At 45.5% G+C, this 14051-nt stretch overlaps 1 protein-coding gene across 1 annotated transcript in view; it reads left to right on the plus strand.

The window, feature by feature from the left end:
- FANCI (FA complementation group I) overlaps window positions 1-14051 on the plus strand; it is a 24459-nt gene continuing 10408 nt past the window's right edge. The window contains exons 1-22 of the mRNA XM_074156568.1: window positions 1-84; window positions 209-281; window positions 873-1003; window positions 1401-1557; window positions 1638-1695; window positions 2157-2198; window positions 2665-2788; window positions 3715-3800; window positions 3977-4109; window positions 4339-4431; window positions 4931-5067; window positions 5896-6076; window positions 6656-6743; window positions 7671-7801; window positions 8444-8514; window positions 9437-9551; window positions 9928-10050; window positions 11157-11225; window positions 12492-12593; window positions 13039-13221; window positions 13316-13437; window positions 13765-13929. Of these exons, the coding sequence (XP_074012669.1) occupies window positions 1-84; window positions 209-281; window positions 873-1003; window positions 1401-1557; window positions 1638-1695; window positions 2157-2198; window positions 2665-2788; window positions 3715-3800; window positions 3977-4109; window positions 4339-4431; window positions 4931-5067; window positions 5896-6076; window positions 6656-6743; window positions 7671-7801; window positions 8444-8514; window positions 9437-9551; window positions 9928-10050; window positions 11157-11225; window positions 12492-12593; window positions 13039-13221; window positions 13316-13437; window positions 13765-13929 (2468 nt within the window). The remainder of the gene's footprint in view (window positions 85-208; window positions 282-872; window positions 1004-1400; window positions 1558-1637; window positions 1696-2156; window positions 2199-2664; window positions 2789-3714; window positions 3801-3976; window positions 4110-4338; window positions 4432-4930; window positions 5068-5895; window positions 6077-6655; window positions 6744-7670; window positions 7802-8443; window positions 8515-9436; window positions 9552-9927; window positions 10051-11156; window positions 11226-12491; window positions 12594-13038; window positions 13222-13315; window positions 13438-13764; window positions 13930-14051) is intronic.

Consider the following 14051-nt stretch of genomic DNA (forward strand, 5'->3'; position numbering starts at 1 on the left):
ATGGCTCAGAGCATCCTGGCGCTGGCGGCCGAGGAGGGCCCCGAGCGGCTCCGGGAGGCCCTGCAGAGCCTGGGGGAGAGCGAGGTGCGCGGGGGTCCCGCGGGCTGGGCTCCGGGAGCGGGGGAGGCGCCGCCGGGCCCTGTCAGGCGGGGCGAGGCGGCTTCTCCTGGGGTGAAGTGCAGCTCACAGCGTCCCCTTCTCCTTGCAGCTGGGCGATATGGTGACGAGGCAGGCCCTGAAGGGAAGGGAGACGGCAGCTTTGCTGAGGGGGATCTTCAAAGGTAGGTGGTCAGTGGGCTGCTCTCTGGGGGGGGCGGTGGGGAGAGGGGGCTGTGGCCCCAGCCCCGACAGTCGCCGATGGGGCGGTAGCTTACAGGCTGGCTGCATGGCCAGCAGCACAAGGAAATTCTCACTTTTGGTAAAAACGAGCCAGTCAGGGTTGTCACAAGGAAACATGACGTCCGAAAATAGATATGGGAAAGCGGGAAACTGGACTAATGTATTTTTAATGAACCTGCTGTCAGTGGGCTTTACTTTGGGGAGGCCTTAGGTACCTTGGAGTAGAACTGAGCTGGCCAGTTTGACTTCATTGCCAAGCTGATTCTTCTCAACATTTTGACGCTTCCTGATCTCTGGCAGCAGGTTGAGTGAAACACAGGTTTTGATAACAGGGTTGAGTGCTTCAGCTGCTTTATCCAAGAGATTCTCATTTCCTGGGCTCTGTTTTTTTTTTCATCTGTTTTGTCAGATAGGTAAAATAGAGAGTTTCAGTCAGGTGACAGTTTAGCCATGCTGATTTCCTGTTGTTTAGCAACGTGTTACTTGTGTAACTTCTTTTCCATTCTTTCTTTTCTTTATTTCCTCATTATAAGGCTCCCCCTGTTCTCAGCAAAGCGGTGTTCTCAGGAGGCTTCAGGTTTACAAGCACTGCATCCCACTAGTGGAGTCGGGGGACCTGCATTTGGGCAAGGCGTCTGAAATCATAGGACTGCTGATGCTGGAGGTAGACACTCCTTTGGGCTGGCTTTCCTGGGGACTGCTGGGTATCGTTTCATATGTCAATTGAGATACTTCACTTGGTCACTGAGGAAGATGAGTTGTGTTCTTTCCATGGATCTGCCCTGGACTGTGGTGCTGTTGGAATTTGCTCTGTGTGTAAATGTTATTATCTTTATATATTTAGACCTAGACTTGAAACTCCAAACCTGCTTTAGAGATTTACTGCTCTGTTCAATAAAGGACAGTACAAAATAGATATCTTGGGTCTGAATTCCCCTTTTAGGGGAATATTTCACTGTAAGAAATGTTGTCCTTTGCTGTGTTTTGGTGACGGTTTGGACGTACACGTGGAGTTCTCCTGTGCACTGCCTCAGGTTCTTTCATGTTGTATCTCCTCCCAGGCTCGCCAGCTGCCAGGCCATGCGTTGGCTGAGCTTGCTACCCTGTTTGTTGATGTTATTAAAGGCGGCAGCCTGTCTAATGGGAAATCCTTGGAGTTGTTTTCCACTGTTCTCACTGCACTGGCTGGTTCGAAGGAGAGCCTGGCTTATGGGCAAGGTAACCCCTCTCAGTTCCTTCACTCCACACTGGTCTCCCTTCCTCGGGAGTCAGCTCCTAAAAGACTCTTGCTTTTTCAGGTGAACTGAATGGGGAAGAGTTTAAGAAACAGCTGATAAATACCCTCTGCTCCAGCAAGTACGTACATCTCCGCCAGCTCTTAGTTACGTGGCAAAACAGTGTGCTTCGTGTTGTGCCTTGAAAAAAGACATCACGATGAGCTGGACGTCACCGTCTGTGTTCTGTTCCACCATCTTTGAATCTGTGCCCTCTGTGGCAGTGTCTTCTCTGGCTGGGAAGGCAAGGGAACACCTTGTTCCCAGATCTTGTAATAGTGTTACATGAACTGGTCTTGGGAAGTGCTTTTTTTTATTCCTTTCTTGGTATTTGTTATTGTGGGGACTGGGGCAGTTCAGAACCATTATAAGTCTGGCTGGTCAGGGTGGTGGTGATGAATTCTGGGTGGAAATCTGTCTTCTAATCTTAATATCAGAATGTAAGAGGGAAATGGTGACATTGAATAACTGTGTACAAGGAGGGAAGGGATAAGCAATAATTCTGCTTGCTCTCAATTTTCTGACATATTTTTGTTTTACCAGGTGGGATCCTCGGAGTGTAATACATCTTGCCAACATGTTCAGGTAATTCTTTTTCCCTTCAATATCAACACTTTCTTGTGCTGTGGTCATTATTCACCTCCTGTTTCACATGTAGTCTGGGGCAATTATGAATAGAAGGTCTGAGTGTACCAGGCACAGCCCCAAGGACGGCTGAGTCGATGAACATCCACATTGGATCCATTTGAATAAAAACAGAGCTGGGCAGGCATGTCCCAAAGACTTGGCATGGCGTCATGGTTTTTATTCCATGTGTGAGGATTTAACAATACATTAATGAACAAGCATAATGTGGAGAAGATCTAAGCAGGGGAGGCTGAAGAGTATATTGGGACAATGGAAAGGTGTTGAAGGATCTGTGGCAACTGCTTCTGGTGAGGACTTTGGGAGCACTCACTGCCTGTCTGTACATTAGGACCCTTTATCTAGTTATGGGCTGAATCTGAAGGAAATCAGTGAAAATGATTAGGCTGCATCTTTGATTCAACAGGGATACTCCACTGTCGGGAGAGGAGCTGCAGTTTGTGGTGGAAAAGGTTCTTAGGATGTTCTCCAAATTAGACCTGCAGGAAATTCCCCCTCTGGTCTATCAGCTGCTGCTGCTTTCTGCAAAGGTAAAAGCTCACGGGAGCTGGCCTCCCCCTAAGTATATACTGTGAGAAAAAAAAAAAGATGTACAGACTGAGCTTCAGGCTGGATTTTGGCAGGGATTCTGATTATTCCCAGACTGCTGTAGGGAGCAGGACACAGCAGGATATCAGTAGGGTTTTTTTTCCATCTAACTTCCTGTAGCCTGAAGAAGCTGACTGCTCTGAGAAAGATATAATCTTGATCTTCCTTGTGGGGAAAGAAGGAAACGTTTGGGAAATAAGGGATGAGCACAGACCTAGCAGACAGCAGAGAGGAGTGGTTTTTTTCAGTGTTTTTAAGTGTGGTTTTGCTCACTCTCCGTGGTCTGCACGCTATAATAATAGTTCATGCAGTATGCCTCTTCTGGGTTGTAGTCTGATTTGTACTGGAAATGTCTCATCTCTTGTGCTCTTCCTGCAAGGCTGGAAGAGGCTGCCAGTGACATCTCTGCCCTTTCACAGGGGAATTTGGCTCTTTTGCTTGCTTCATTTGTGACTTGAGTCAATGCCAAAATGATCCAGTCAAAGACAAATTATATATGTGTCATAGGAGGTCATTTGGGTCCACTGGCCGAAATGTATTGTTAGAATTAAGGTTAGGAGTTTGAAAGCCTTCCCAATTGATTATAACAGAAAGGATCCTTTCTAATTAAAGAAAAAAAAACCAGACAACAACAACAACAGAACATCTGGGAGCTTCAGCTTCTTCCAGCTTTTCCATAAGTGCAATCAAAAGAAATATGCAAACTAAACCTGAGTTGCTTCATCTGGAAATGAGCTGCACAGGAGCCCTCCCCCACCTCAGTGATTTATGAAGGGAAATGAAGGATGCCATGACATTTGTAATAGAGTATAGTTCTCTGGGATACTGCAGGCCCTGCAGTGGCTTAATGTGATGTCCTGCCTTGCAGGGCAGTAAGAAGACTGTTTTAGATGGAATCATCAGTTTTTTCAATCAGTTGGATAAGAGACAAAAGGAAGAACAGAAGGTTCCACAGTAAGTTCTTTCTCTGTCATTCCCCTTATTTACTACCTGGGTATTTGCAGTCACCCTGGTCATGCCCAGGGCTCCTTGAATTTGAATTGTTAAACCTTCTGCAAGTACATCCTCCTTGATCCATGAGAAATGATTTATGGCTTTGGATGGCTTGTTTTTTCTGATGAAACTTACAGATCAGTGGACCTTGAGGTAGCCACAATGCCCCTAGACCAACTCCGCCATGTGGAAGGCACCGTTATTCTCCATATTGTTTCTGTTATCAACCTGGATCAGGACCTTGGCGAGGAACTAATCAGACATCTAAAGGTACGACAAAGATAGAGCAGGCACTGTTCTTGAAGATGTTGAAGCAGGGTTTTAAAAACTTAATTGGTTACCTGTAGAAGGGATTTAATAATTTTTATGATCACAGTCATGTTCACTTTAAGAAGTGCGATGGTATGTTTGAAGAGACGTGCCTGATGGCTTCCCTGAACTTGTGGGATGCTGCAGTTGAAGATAACAAGCTTTCTGACTGTTGCTTGCTGTTTTCTAGACTGAGCAACAGAAGGATCCTGCTAGAGCCCTGTGTCCTTTCAGTGTGGCTCTTTTGCTGTCGGTTGCAGTAAAACACAGACTTCAAGAGCAGGTACGTGTGTGATAAGCTTGCAGAGAACTTCCACGGCGATGTACACTATACTCTTTGTAAAGGAAAGGAAACGTGGCTAGGTCATAGTCCCATCAGAATTAGGCTTAAAATGGTTTCAGGATGCTCATGGGGAGGCAGTTAGGTCATTGGTACGCTGTAGTTTACTGAACACTATAAAAGACGCCAGAGCAATATCAGAATTTTCCAGAGTTGCGATTCCTGTGGGTTGGTACTGTAGCATGAGAAGAAAAGCAATGTCTTCTTTTTCTAATGTTTTGGCTCTGTGGTGGCCACCTGTAGAGCATCTGGCAGCAAGTTACCCTCCTTGAGGGACTTAATGAGGTTGGTGTATTTGTCCTGAGAAAGAAGTGAGTTAAGATTTTTGGCAGGCTGTATTGGAACTTGTGCTCTGGCTGGTGCTCTTACTGGAACAAACCCAAGACTATAGAGGTCCCATTTCAAAGATCATTTCCTCACACTCAATGATTTTATATTCCAGATATTTGATTTCTTGAAAACATCAATCACAAGAAGCTGCAAGGACCTGCAGTTCCTTCAGGCCTCCAAGTTCCTGCAGGATTTGTTTCCTCAAAAATATGATGTAAGCGCTGTAATTCTGGAAGTGGTGAAAAATAGGTGAGTTCTTGCCATGTGCTGCAGAACACTCAGTGGGCTTTGGGAGGGGGAGAGTTTCAGCCTCGCTAGAATGCTCACCCCAGAGCATTCATTCAGAGCGAAATGCTGTTGACCAGGTGCTGGCAGGGAACAGTGTTAAAATCCAGAATTTTTTTCCCAGTTTTATATTGGTGAATTAAAAAAGTGAACAAATGCAGCTGTATAAATTTGCCCCCTCTACTTCAAATCTCGGCATCTGGTGGTACGAAGGACTAAACTGATCAGGACCCTGTCTGTTTCTTGCTGGTAAAGCATCTGATGGTGTGAGTCATGCTGCTGGCTGTAGTTGGTGTTCTGATCAAGGGATGAGCGATAGATCCACGCTTTTCTTCCCCCACACAGTTAGTCCTTCAAACATGCTGTGGAATAGCTCTCTGATCTGTCACCAGTTGTCCTTTAGATTGATGTGAGGGATTCCTCTTCTGTCTTCCTCTCTGACTTGAAGATCTCGGGATCTGTAGGATATTTGTGCATCCTGACTGTAGCCTACTGTCACCTTCAGATCGGATCTGACTGTACATCATTCTCCATAGTGAGAAAACCTTTGGGCTGGAAAGGAAGTCTGATGGTTGGAGAATCAGGACTGCAAGACGTGTTTGCTGAGCATTTCAGCATAAAGACAGTCATGGGGCTGCGAGAGATGTCATCTTCTCTGGAGTGGTGAAACATCTGTCACTGCTGTTTTGGACTCTAGGATGACTGCAGAAGATTTTACTTTAGACGGCTCTAATCTAAACTTTTCCTGTGACTAAGTTGTTTCTTCCCTGGTCTGTTTAATGTTTTTCTCAGTGCGTTTGGCTGGGACCATGTTACTCAGGGCCTGGTGGATCTTGGCTTCAGCCTGATGGAATCATATGAACCCAGAAAGCCCTTTGGAGGAAGAGCTGCTGATACCAGTTACGGTCTTTCCAAAATGCCAGCCCAGCAGGCTTGCAGACTGGGAGCAAGTATCCTGCTGGAAACATTTAAGGTAGTTGCATGTTTTGGAGAGGGTTTTTATGGGGGGAGAACTCTGTTCTTATTCTCTCTTGGTAAATGATGTCAAAGCCTTGTCTGCTGTATCCATCATGAGTGTTTTACAAACAATACTAGATTTAGTCTCCTGTTTGCCCCTGTTCAGCCAGAAGAGGCCATCCTCATAAAGGCCTAATCTGTTCCAGCTACCATCATACTTGTGTAATCCCTATTACAGTTTCCAAGAAACTGCAGAGAAGGTAGAGAAATTCAAAGGTACAAAGAAAATCTGTCAGAGGTGGGATTGAAACCAGCATCTTCACTGAAGTGGTAAATTTGCATCCCACAGATGATTTGACCTGTTAAGTTTGAGGGTGCTGTGTTTGCCTCTGATGTGCTGGTTCTCATTGGCCTGGGATGAAATCTGAATCGATCTGTGTGAATTTAGCTGAAAGGGGACTTCTGGTAACCAGCCCCAGCTTACCTGTCAGATCTGGATTTGCTTTGCAGTGCACAATGCCTGTGCTGTGAAGTACAGGAATATCTTAAATTTATGTAGGTATTGATTTTTATTTATTGTTCTTTCTCGTTTCAGGTTCATGAGCCCATCAGAAGTGATATTCTTGAGCAGGTCCTGAACAGAGTCCTCACAAAAGCAGCGTCTCCTGTCAGCCACTTCATAGGTAACAGGAAAGAGAGAGAAATGTGTCCTGCTCTGTGGATACTCAGAACAGCTTCTTGGAACAAGTTATAGAATCATAGAACAGTTTGGGTTGGAAGGGACCTTTAAAGGTTATCTAGTCCACCCCCTCTGCAATGAGAAGGGACATCTTCAACTAGATCAGGTAGCTCAGAGCCTCATCCAACCCGACTTTGAATGTTTCCTGGGATGAACAACCCCAACTCTCTCAGCCTGTCCTCATAGGAGAGGGGTTACCTCCCTGTGATCATTTTTTTGGCCCTCCTTTGGACCTGCTGTAACAGGTTCATGTCTTTCCTGTGCTGGGAGCTCCAGAGCTGGATGCAGAGTCCAGGTGGGGTCTCACCAGAGTGGAGCAGAGGGGCAGAATCACCTCCCTCGACCTGCTGGCCACGCTGCTTTTGATGCAGCCCAGGATGCTGTTGCCTTTTGGAAGTTCCTGCTGAAGTGACCTGAAGCCAAGAAAATCAGTTGTTCCTTCCCCTCATACTGAGGTGTCAGCTGCACCGGATTACCTTGTGTTCATCCCAGGTCAAAAATGTGCTTGCAGGCAGTTGCCATGGAACAGCTGACGCACAGAAAGTTGGTATCAGTCAGTAACTAGTCCTTGGGCAGGTGCTTGGGAGTCGCTGGGGCTGCCCAGATACCTTTGCTGCTGCCTCTTCTCTTGTACCTCAGTGCCCTCTGGTGGGATGAAGCCCTTCAGCCGAGTTGTCAGCGTTTTACATGTTGTGCCTGCAGCAGAGCTCAGATTTTCGATGCTCATCCTATCACAGCCTCTCTGTGTTATGGAAGGGCTTTGATTATTCTGTAATTGTTAGCTCTATAGACATCTTTTGCTCAGACTTTCCCGGCCCCTTGGCAGCAGCTGCTCTTTTTGTCCTTTTTTTTTCTTTTTTTTTTTTTTCAGACTTGCTGTCCAATATTGTTGTGTCTGCTCCTCTTGTGCTTCAGACTTCATCCTCCAAAGTCACAGAGACCTTTGACAATTTGTCCTTTCTGCCCATCGACACTGTGCAAGGGCTCCTCCGGGCAGTACAGGTAGAGCTTTGCATTTCCTCATGAGTATCCTTGCTACTTTAGTTCCAGTGACAGCTTTAGGGCACAATTATATGCACGATCTAATAACCCTTCTCGTGAAATAAGCCTTCGTACTCTGCTGTGGGTTGTTCAGTGTAGCATGCAACTGCTCTTCAAGCATGGATTTGCATGTCCCTTCTAGCAAAAAGCATATGGTGTGATCTGGCGTAGTACTGAAACTGCTCTTTGCTGACCTTTCATCTGGAAGATGCCCAGATGCTGCACAGTGAAGAAAACTAAGTATACAGTGTTTAGCTGAACAGCTGTAGCTGTCAGGTTGATTTTTCTCCTTCCAAGCTCCATGACAGCATTTCTCTTTGCCTGGCCCTGGCGTTAAACTTTTACCTGCTTCATCCAATCTGGGGATAACAGTTCTTTTCCCAAACCTTTGCACTGTGTCCTCACTAACCTGCTAAGGTGTCTCACTGCTACAGCTCTCTGGGTTTAAATTTATATTGGTGTAAAATGTTTTGGTTCTCCTACTGTACTGATGACAGTATTGGAAATGCAGGGCCAGATGGGCCCGAGGAAGATGAGCTCATATGCCTCAAGGGCTTGGCATGCCCTAGTGCTTTTCTCTCCAAAGTATATGTTCCTTTCCAGCCTCTGCTCAAAGTCAGCATGTCGGTGAGGGACTCCCTGATACTTGTTCTCCAGAAAGCTATCTTTTCCAGGTAAGCTGGGAAGGGGATTTTTTTTTAAAGATTTCTACAATTCATTTATGTTTTTGGAGCAGAAGTAGTTTTTGTTGGTTTTGGCTACATGTATTCTTACTATGTTCTTCCCATAACTAGGTGGTGACACCTCCTACCCTTTTAGCCTAGGACTGTAATACTGGCACAGCTCTACCCACTGTCCCCAGATTAATGGGTTTTGGAAATTCGGAAAGCTGTTGGGAACTCCAAATAAGCAGGCAAAATTAAAATCAATTCCAACGTGTCTACGCAGCTGAGTACATCCAGATGCTAGGGAGAGTCTGGAAGGAACCACTGATCAGAATGCTGAGCTGCCGCCTTTCCTCTGATCCCTTGCAAGGTGGCAGAGAAGCAGGCTTGTTGTCTTGGTAATGCTTTGAGCAAACCATCCCGCTGTCTTCATAGTTCTGTGATTGTAGACTGGATTTTATTGGGCAATGGCTGCCTGGTTATGAGTACAGAATTCATAATTTAGGATTATTATTCAAGGTAAGGGACTCGATCTTGAGTAGGACACGGGGTTCTGGTCAGCAAAGCGAAACACTAGCTTTTTGTGAGGAATTTTCCAAGTCTGAGAGAAGCTCTGTGAGACTCTCCCATTCCGGTTTTCGGGGGACATTTAATGCTTGGGTTTTGGCCTGGGGCTCTCCCTCAGTGTGAGCATTGCGAGGACAGAAAGGAAATTGAATGTTTTGAGGGTTTAGAGCAAAATAGTTCCCAGAAAACTGCCAAGCTCTTCACTGTTTGGGACTGTGCTGATTTTTTGGGAAGTACAATTCCACTGGGCCCAGTCACTCTGGATTTGTGGACCTTTTTCATTGCTGAGTTGATCTTGTATTTACATCTGAGCTTCTTGCTTCCATTTTTCCTTATGCCTCTATTTTCTCCCCCTGACTCACAGGCAGCTCGATGCTCGTAAAGCTGCGGTTGCTGGCTTTTTGCTTCTGTTAAGAAATTTTAAGGTTCTGGGCAGCTTGTCCTCTTCTCAGTGCAGCCAGGCCATTGGTGCCACTCAGGTAAGTGCTGTTCTGCAGTCCCGGATGTGGACATATGAGACAGTCTCATGTCTAATATGCACTATTTGAAACAACTCAAGAGCAGAGTATTTCCCCAAAATGGAAATAAAACTTCAGTAAGGATTAGTCCTAGAAGGAAACCTTTGGGAAGTGCAAAGAGAAGCTGGCCTAGAGATGTTGCTTCTCAGTCATTCTCTCTTACAGCCCCAGTATTTTGGGGAGCATTCCATTGCTCCATGATGATGATAAAGAGCCTGGCAGCACACTGAGGACTATTTCAGAGATTGTTTAGGGGCCAGGACCCCTATCACCTTGCTTCTGCGTTGAGATATTTGAGAACTGTAACCAGTATAACGTGACTAATATTCCCTCTCAGGTCCAGGCAGATGTTCATGCCTGCTATAACTCTGCAGCTAATGAGGCCTTCTGCCTTGAAATCCTGGGCAGCCTGAGGCGATGCTTGAGCCAGCAAGCGGATGTTCGACTCATGTTATATGAGGTAAACGTGATTTCTTCAATCTTGTTTTAAGCAATCTTCTGTAGTCTGGTTCTACTGTAGGCCCAGGTAAATAGTGATCACATTATTGTAGAAAACAACCTATCATCTCAACTATGTTCTTCGTGGCACACGTGTACCAAGTACTACTTTTTTTTTTTTTTCCAAACCTGCTACTTCTGATTTTGGACCACTATAAGCCCAAAGACACAGTGATTTATCTTCCTCGTCTCATGCATTGCTTAAGAGCAAAAATGTGTCAGTCTTTCTTCTTGTGATGTGGCCTAGGAAAGGGGAAACATGTTTGATGCCCAGTGAGGAGTAGTGTTATAACAGGCATTGGATAGAGGCAGAGTTGCTGGGAGTTAACGATGGGCTCCAAAGAAAACCCTGACTGGAGAGTATGGGGAAACTTCCTCAGAGACTGCATCAGGGATCTATCTTTTCTCCTCTTCCTTTTGCAAGTTTCAATAAAGGCTTGTCTATCCCTTAGATTTCTTGTGACAAATGGCCTAATACAAAGAGCCATTTTTGGGTGCATATCTTAGCTCCTGAGGTAACTGTGGGGTACCACCTTGAGAAAAAAACCTGTTCAGGTCAGAGAGATTTTGTTTCCTTCCTGACTTGGTTGGACTGACCTTTGGTGAGCTGCAAGTTTTGGGTGTGTTCATCACTGTTGTTATAAGACTTGCGTTTGCTTCATCCATCCACTGAGTTTTTCTCAGTCTGAAGGATTTTTTGCCTCCTACAGTTTCCACACTGGCTTGTTTTGCCTTTGAAGCAGAATTTCACAGTTTGAAGTTGGATCTAGTGCTAGTGTTAAATAGCAGTGAAAGTCACTCTGGGCTTGATGCCACTGCTGCTAGGGAGATACAGCTTGTGAGAGGGCCCCTGTGAAGAAATTCATACTCTTTCTGATTCATACCTTATTTCTGTGATGCCTTTGCTTTGCCAGGTATGGGGTTTTACACTGAGCACATTGTTACTTCCTCATGGTTCCTTGTGGTGCCAAAGGGTCATTGCTGTCGTATGACACCAACTTGTTATGCACCTGGTTCATTTTCTTTGCTGTGTAAGCCAACTTGTCTGTCTTTCCTTCCTGTCTTCAGGGGTTTTATGATGTCCTTCGCAGGAACTCCCAGCTGGCCAGCTCTATAATGGAAACGCTCTTGTCCCAGGTAAAGTTCTGCTCTGTGGCATGGCTGCAGAGATTCTAAGAATTCCGCACTGCAACCAGTATAGCAAGCAATTCAGGTTAAATATTGGGAAAATACTTCTCCCTTACGCTGGAAACGTTTAAGTGCTGTAGCACTTCTCTGAGGAGTTGTTCAAATCCCTGCTATGTTGAGAGAGCAGACTAGGTAAACGTCTGGAGACTGGTTCATATCCTGTCACAGGCTGGAATAGAAGGGATCTCTTGGAGCCCTTTCCAACCCTTCAGTTCTGAGACGCTGAGAGAAGTGTGAGCCCAGGGAAGTGCTTTGTGCACTCCCTGTTCCCTAGCAGTGCACAACAGTTACCCTCCTGTACTTCCCCAAGGATGTGTGCTGACACAGTAATTATTATTGCTGTCCTCCCATTGGGAGAATACCCAAGTCCATGTAGGATCTGGAAGGATTAACTCATCCCCCAACAGTGTTGCTCATGGCAACAAGGCAATCACATTTCCTCAATCCATTGGACAGGCTGTGCTTTCTTTGAGACAAGTAATTTTCTTCCCTTTAATCATCCATGGAGTTCATGCTGACTAATTCCAGCTTTCCCATGACAGTATAGGGTCTGAGAAAGGATTGTGGGTAGCAGAGGGCACTTAATGGGAACTTAGTGTAAATGTATAAAATTTTATAGCATCAGTACACGTATATATATGTGTATGTATGTATATACATATATATAACTTTCCCTATTCGTCTCTGATCCTATATGAGTACTTGAGCACGTTTCCTTCCTGTGGTGTGCCAAACAGCCGGGAGCTGGTGCAAGGATGCTTTCTCGTGGATTTGTTTTAGTGCCAAGTGTAGCCTCCATAAGCGTCTGCACCCTTGGGCCAGGAAGTTGGGTGCCGTAACAGGGCCCAGCGGTCACCATGAGTGACGGGCAGCAGGAAGAGTTACTTCTGCTGGCTGTTTGAAGGACAGGTAGCACCGCAGGGGAAGTGCAAGTGACGTTGCATGTTGGGGCAACACAACAGCAAGTGGTCAGATGAACTTTTTCTAGGGCAGCAACGTGTCCTGGCTGAGAAGTACATAAGCAACTCAAGAGGGGATTTTAATTACTAATAGAACAGATGACATGGCTCACGTACATGTACAATCCCATTATTATAGTGCCAGTTTTCACTCTGTAGAATGGAGTACAAAGATTATTGTATTCTGTTTTCAAACAACCTAAGAGGCTCAGTTACCAAGTAACTGGTTATTTTTATTTCGTGTTTTCTGTGACAGATAAAGCAGTATTACTTGCCCCAGCCCGACCTCCTGCCTCCACTGAAACTTGAGGGATGTATTATGGCTCAAGGAGATCAAATCTTTCTGCAAGAACCACTGGTAAGAGCCATACTGGCTGGCCACAGCTGCAAGCTCTTCTGTTCCATAGCATTTTAGTTGTGCTGCTACATGAGCTGAATACCTTGTGTTTCTTCAGCCTCTTCTAGCCTGGAGCACTCCTTTTAATGACAATAGAGCTGGGCATCTCACCCCTTCCTCAGGCTCTCTATTAGAGCTCCGTTAGCAAAGTGGTTTGGGGAACTCGTGTGAAAAATGCTCTCAGAACAGCATAGTTCTGTAATTCTCTATTGAGCTCACTCTGGGTTTTTTCCTCCAACTTAATTCTGCATAAAATAGTCGTTCAGTGTGTGTGTAGCAGGGGGAGAAAACTTCCCTTTGGTTCTGCTCCTTTGATATTGTTGGAGATGAGATCTGGCCTGTGTCCATTTCTGCCAGTGACCTCCGGCGAGAAGGCTGAGTGTGACTGTGTGGCTGCTTCCTTCAGGCCCATCTGCTCTGCTGTATCCAACACTGTCTCGCCTGGTATAAGAGCACTGTGCATCTATGCCAAGGAGCTGAAGATGATGAGGAGGAGGAGGAGGATGTGGGATTCGAGCAAAGCTTTGAAGAAATGCTAGAATCTGTCACAAGACGAATGATCAAGAGCGAGTTGGAAGACTTTGAACTGGTAAATCAGATTTTCAGTTTGACTCAGTCGAAGAAGATGCTGAGTTCTCATCAGGTTTTGAAGAGATTTTTCACTTGTTTCCTTTACCTCTTAGGATAAATCAGCAGATTTTTCTCTGTCTTCTGGTGTCGGTGTAAAGAATAACATCTATGCCATTCAGGTGATGGGAATTTGTGAGGTCCTGATTGAGTACAACTTCAACATCGGGAATTTCAGGTAAAACATCAAATTTTACCCTGCAGCACTAGCTGTGCTATACTGTGCCTAGCTCTTTGGAGTACAGCCTCATTGCGAGCACAGAACCTCGGAGAATGTCTTCCTTTTGAACGTTGTGTGTTGTGGGAGATGGGATGTGACATCTTGTAGAAGAGCAGGCCAAGGAGGAATGGGTGAGGTATATGCTGTTAGGGAGGCAGGGAGATGTCATATGTCATGGTTTTATCATTTAGAAAGTGTCATTATGTCATTTGGCAACTGAAGCTTCCAATTGGAAACTGTAAGACTAGATTTTCTTTACTAATGCCTTCTACTATTTTATTGCAGTAAGAGCAAGTTTGAGGATGTCCTGGGCCTGTTTATGTGTTACAACAAACTCTCTGAAATCCTGAAGGAGAAAGCTGGAAAGAACAAATCTACCTCGGGCAACAAAACTGCACGGAGCTTCCTCTCCATGGGTTTTGTGTCTACTCTACTCACAGCTCTGTTCAGGTGAGAAGCTGTCACACCTGGAGTAGTTTTAAGGCCTGTTCACAAGCTGCTTTCGTGGTGTCTGCATGCTGACTGTCTTGTGCACTGTGTACACACTACAGGCATTATTATTTCTGTACAAA

This window comes from Numenius arquata, chromosome 11, assembly GCF_964106895.1.
Source record: "Numenius arquata chromosome 11, bNumArq3.hap1.1, whole genome shotgun sequence".
Taxonomy (NCBI): domain Eukaryota; kingdom Metazoa; phylum Chordata; class Aves; order Charadriiformes; family Scolopacidae; genus Numenius; species Numenius arquata.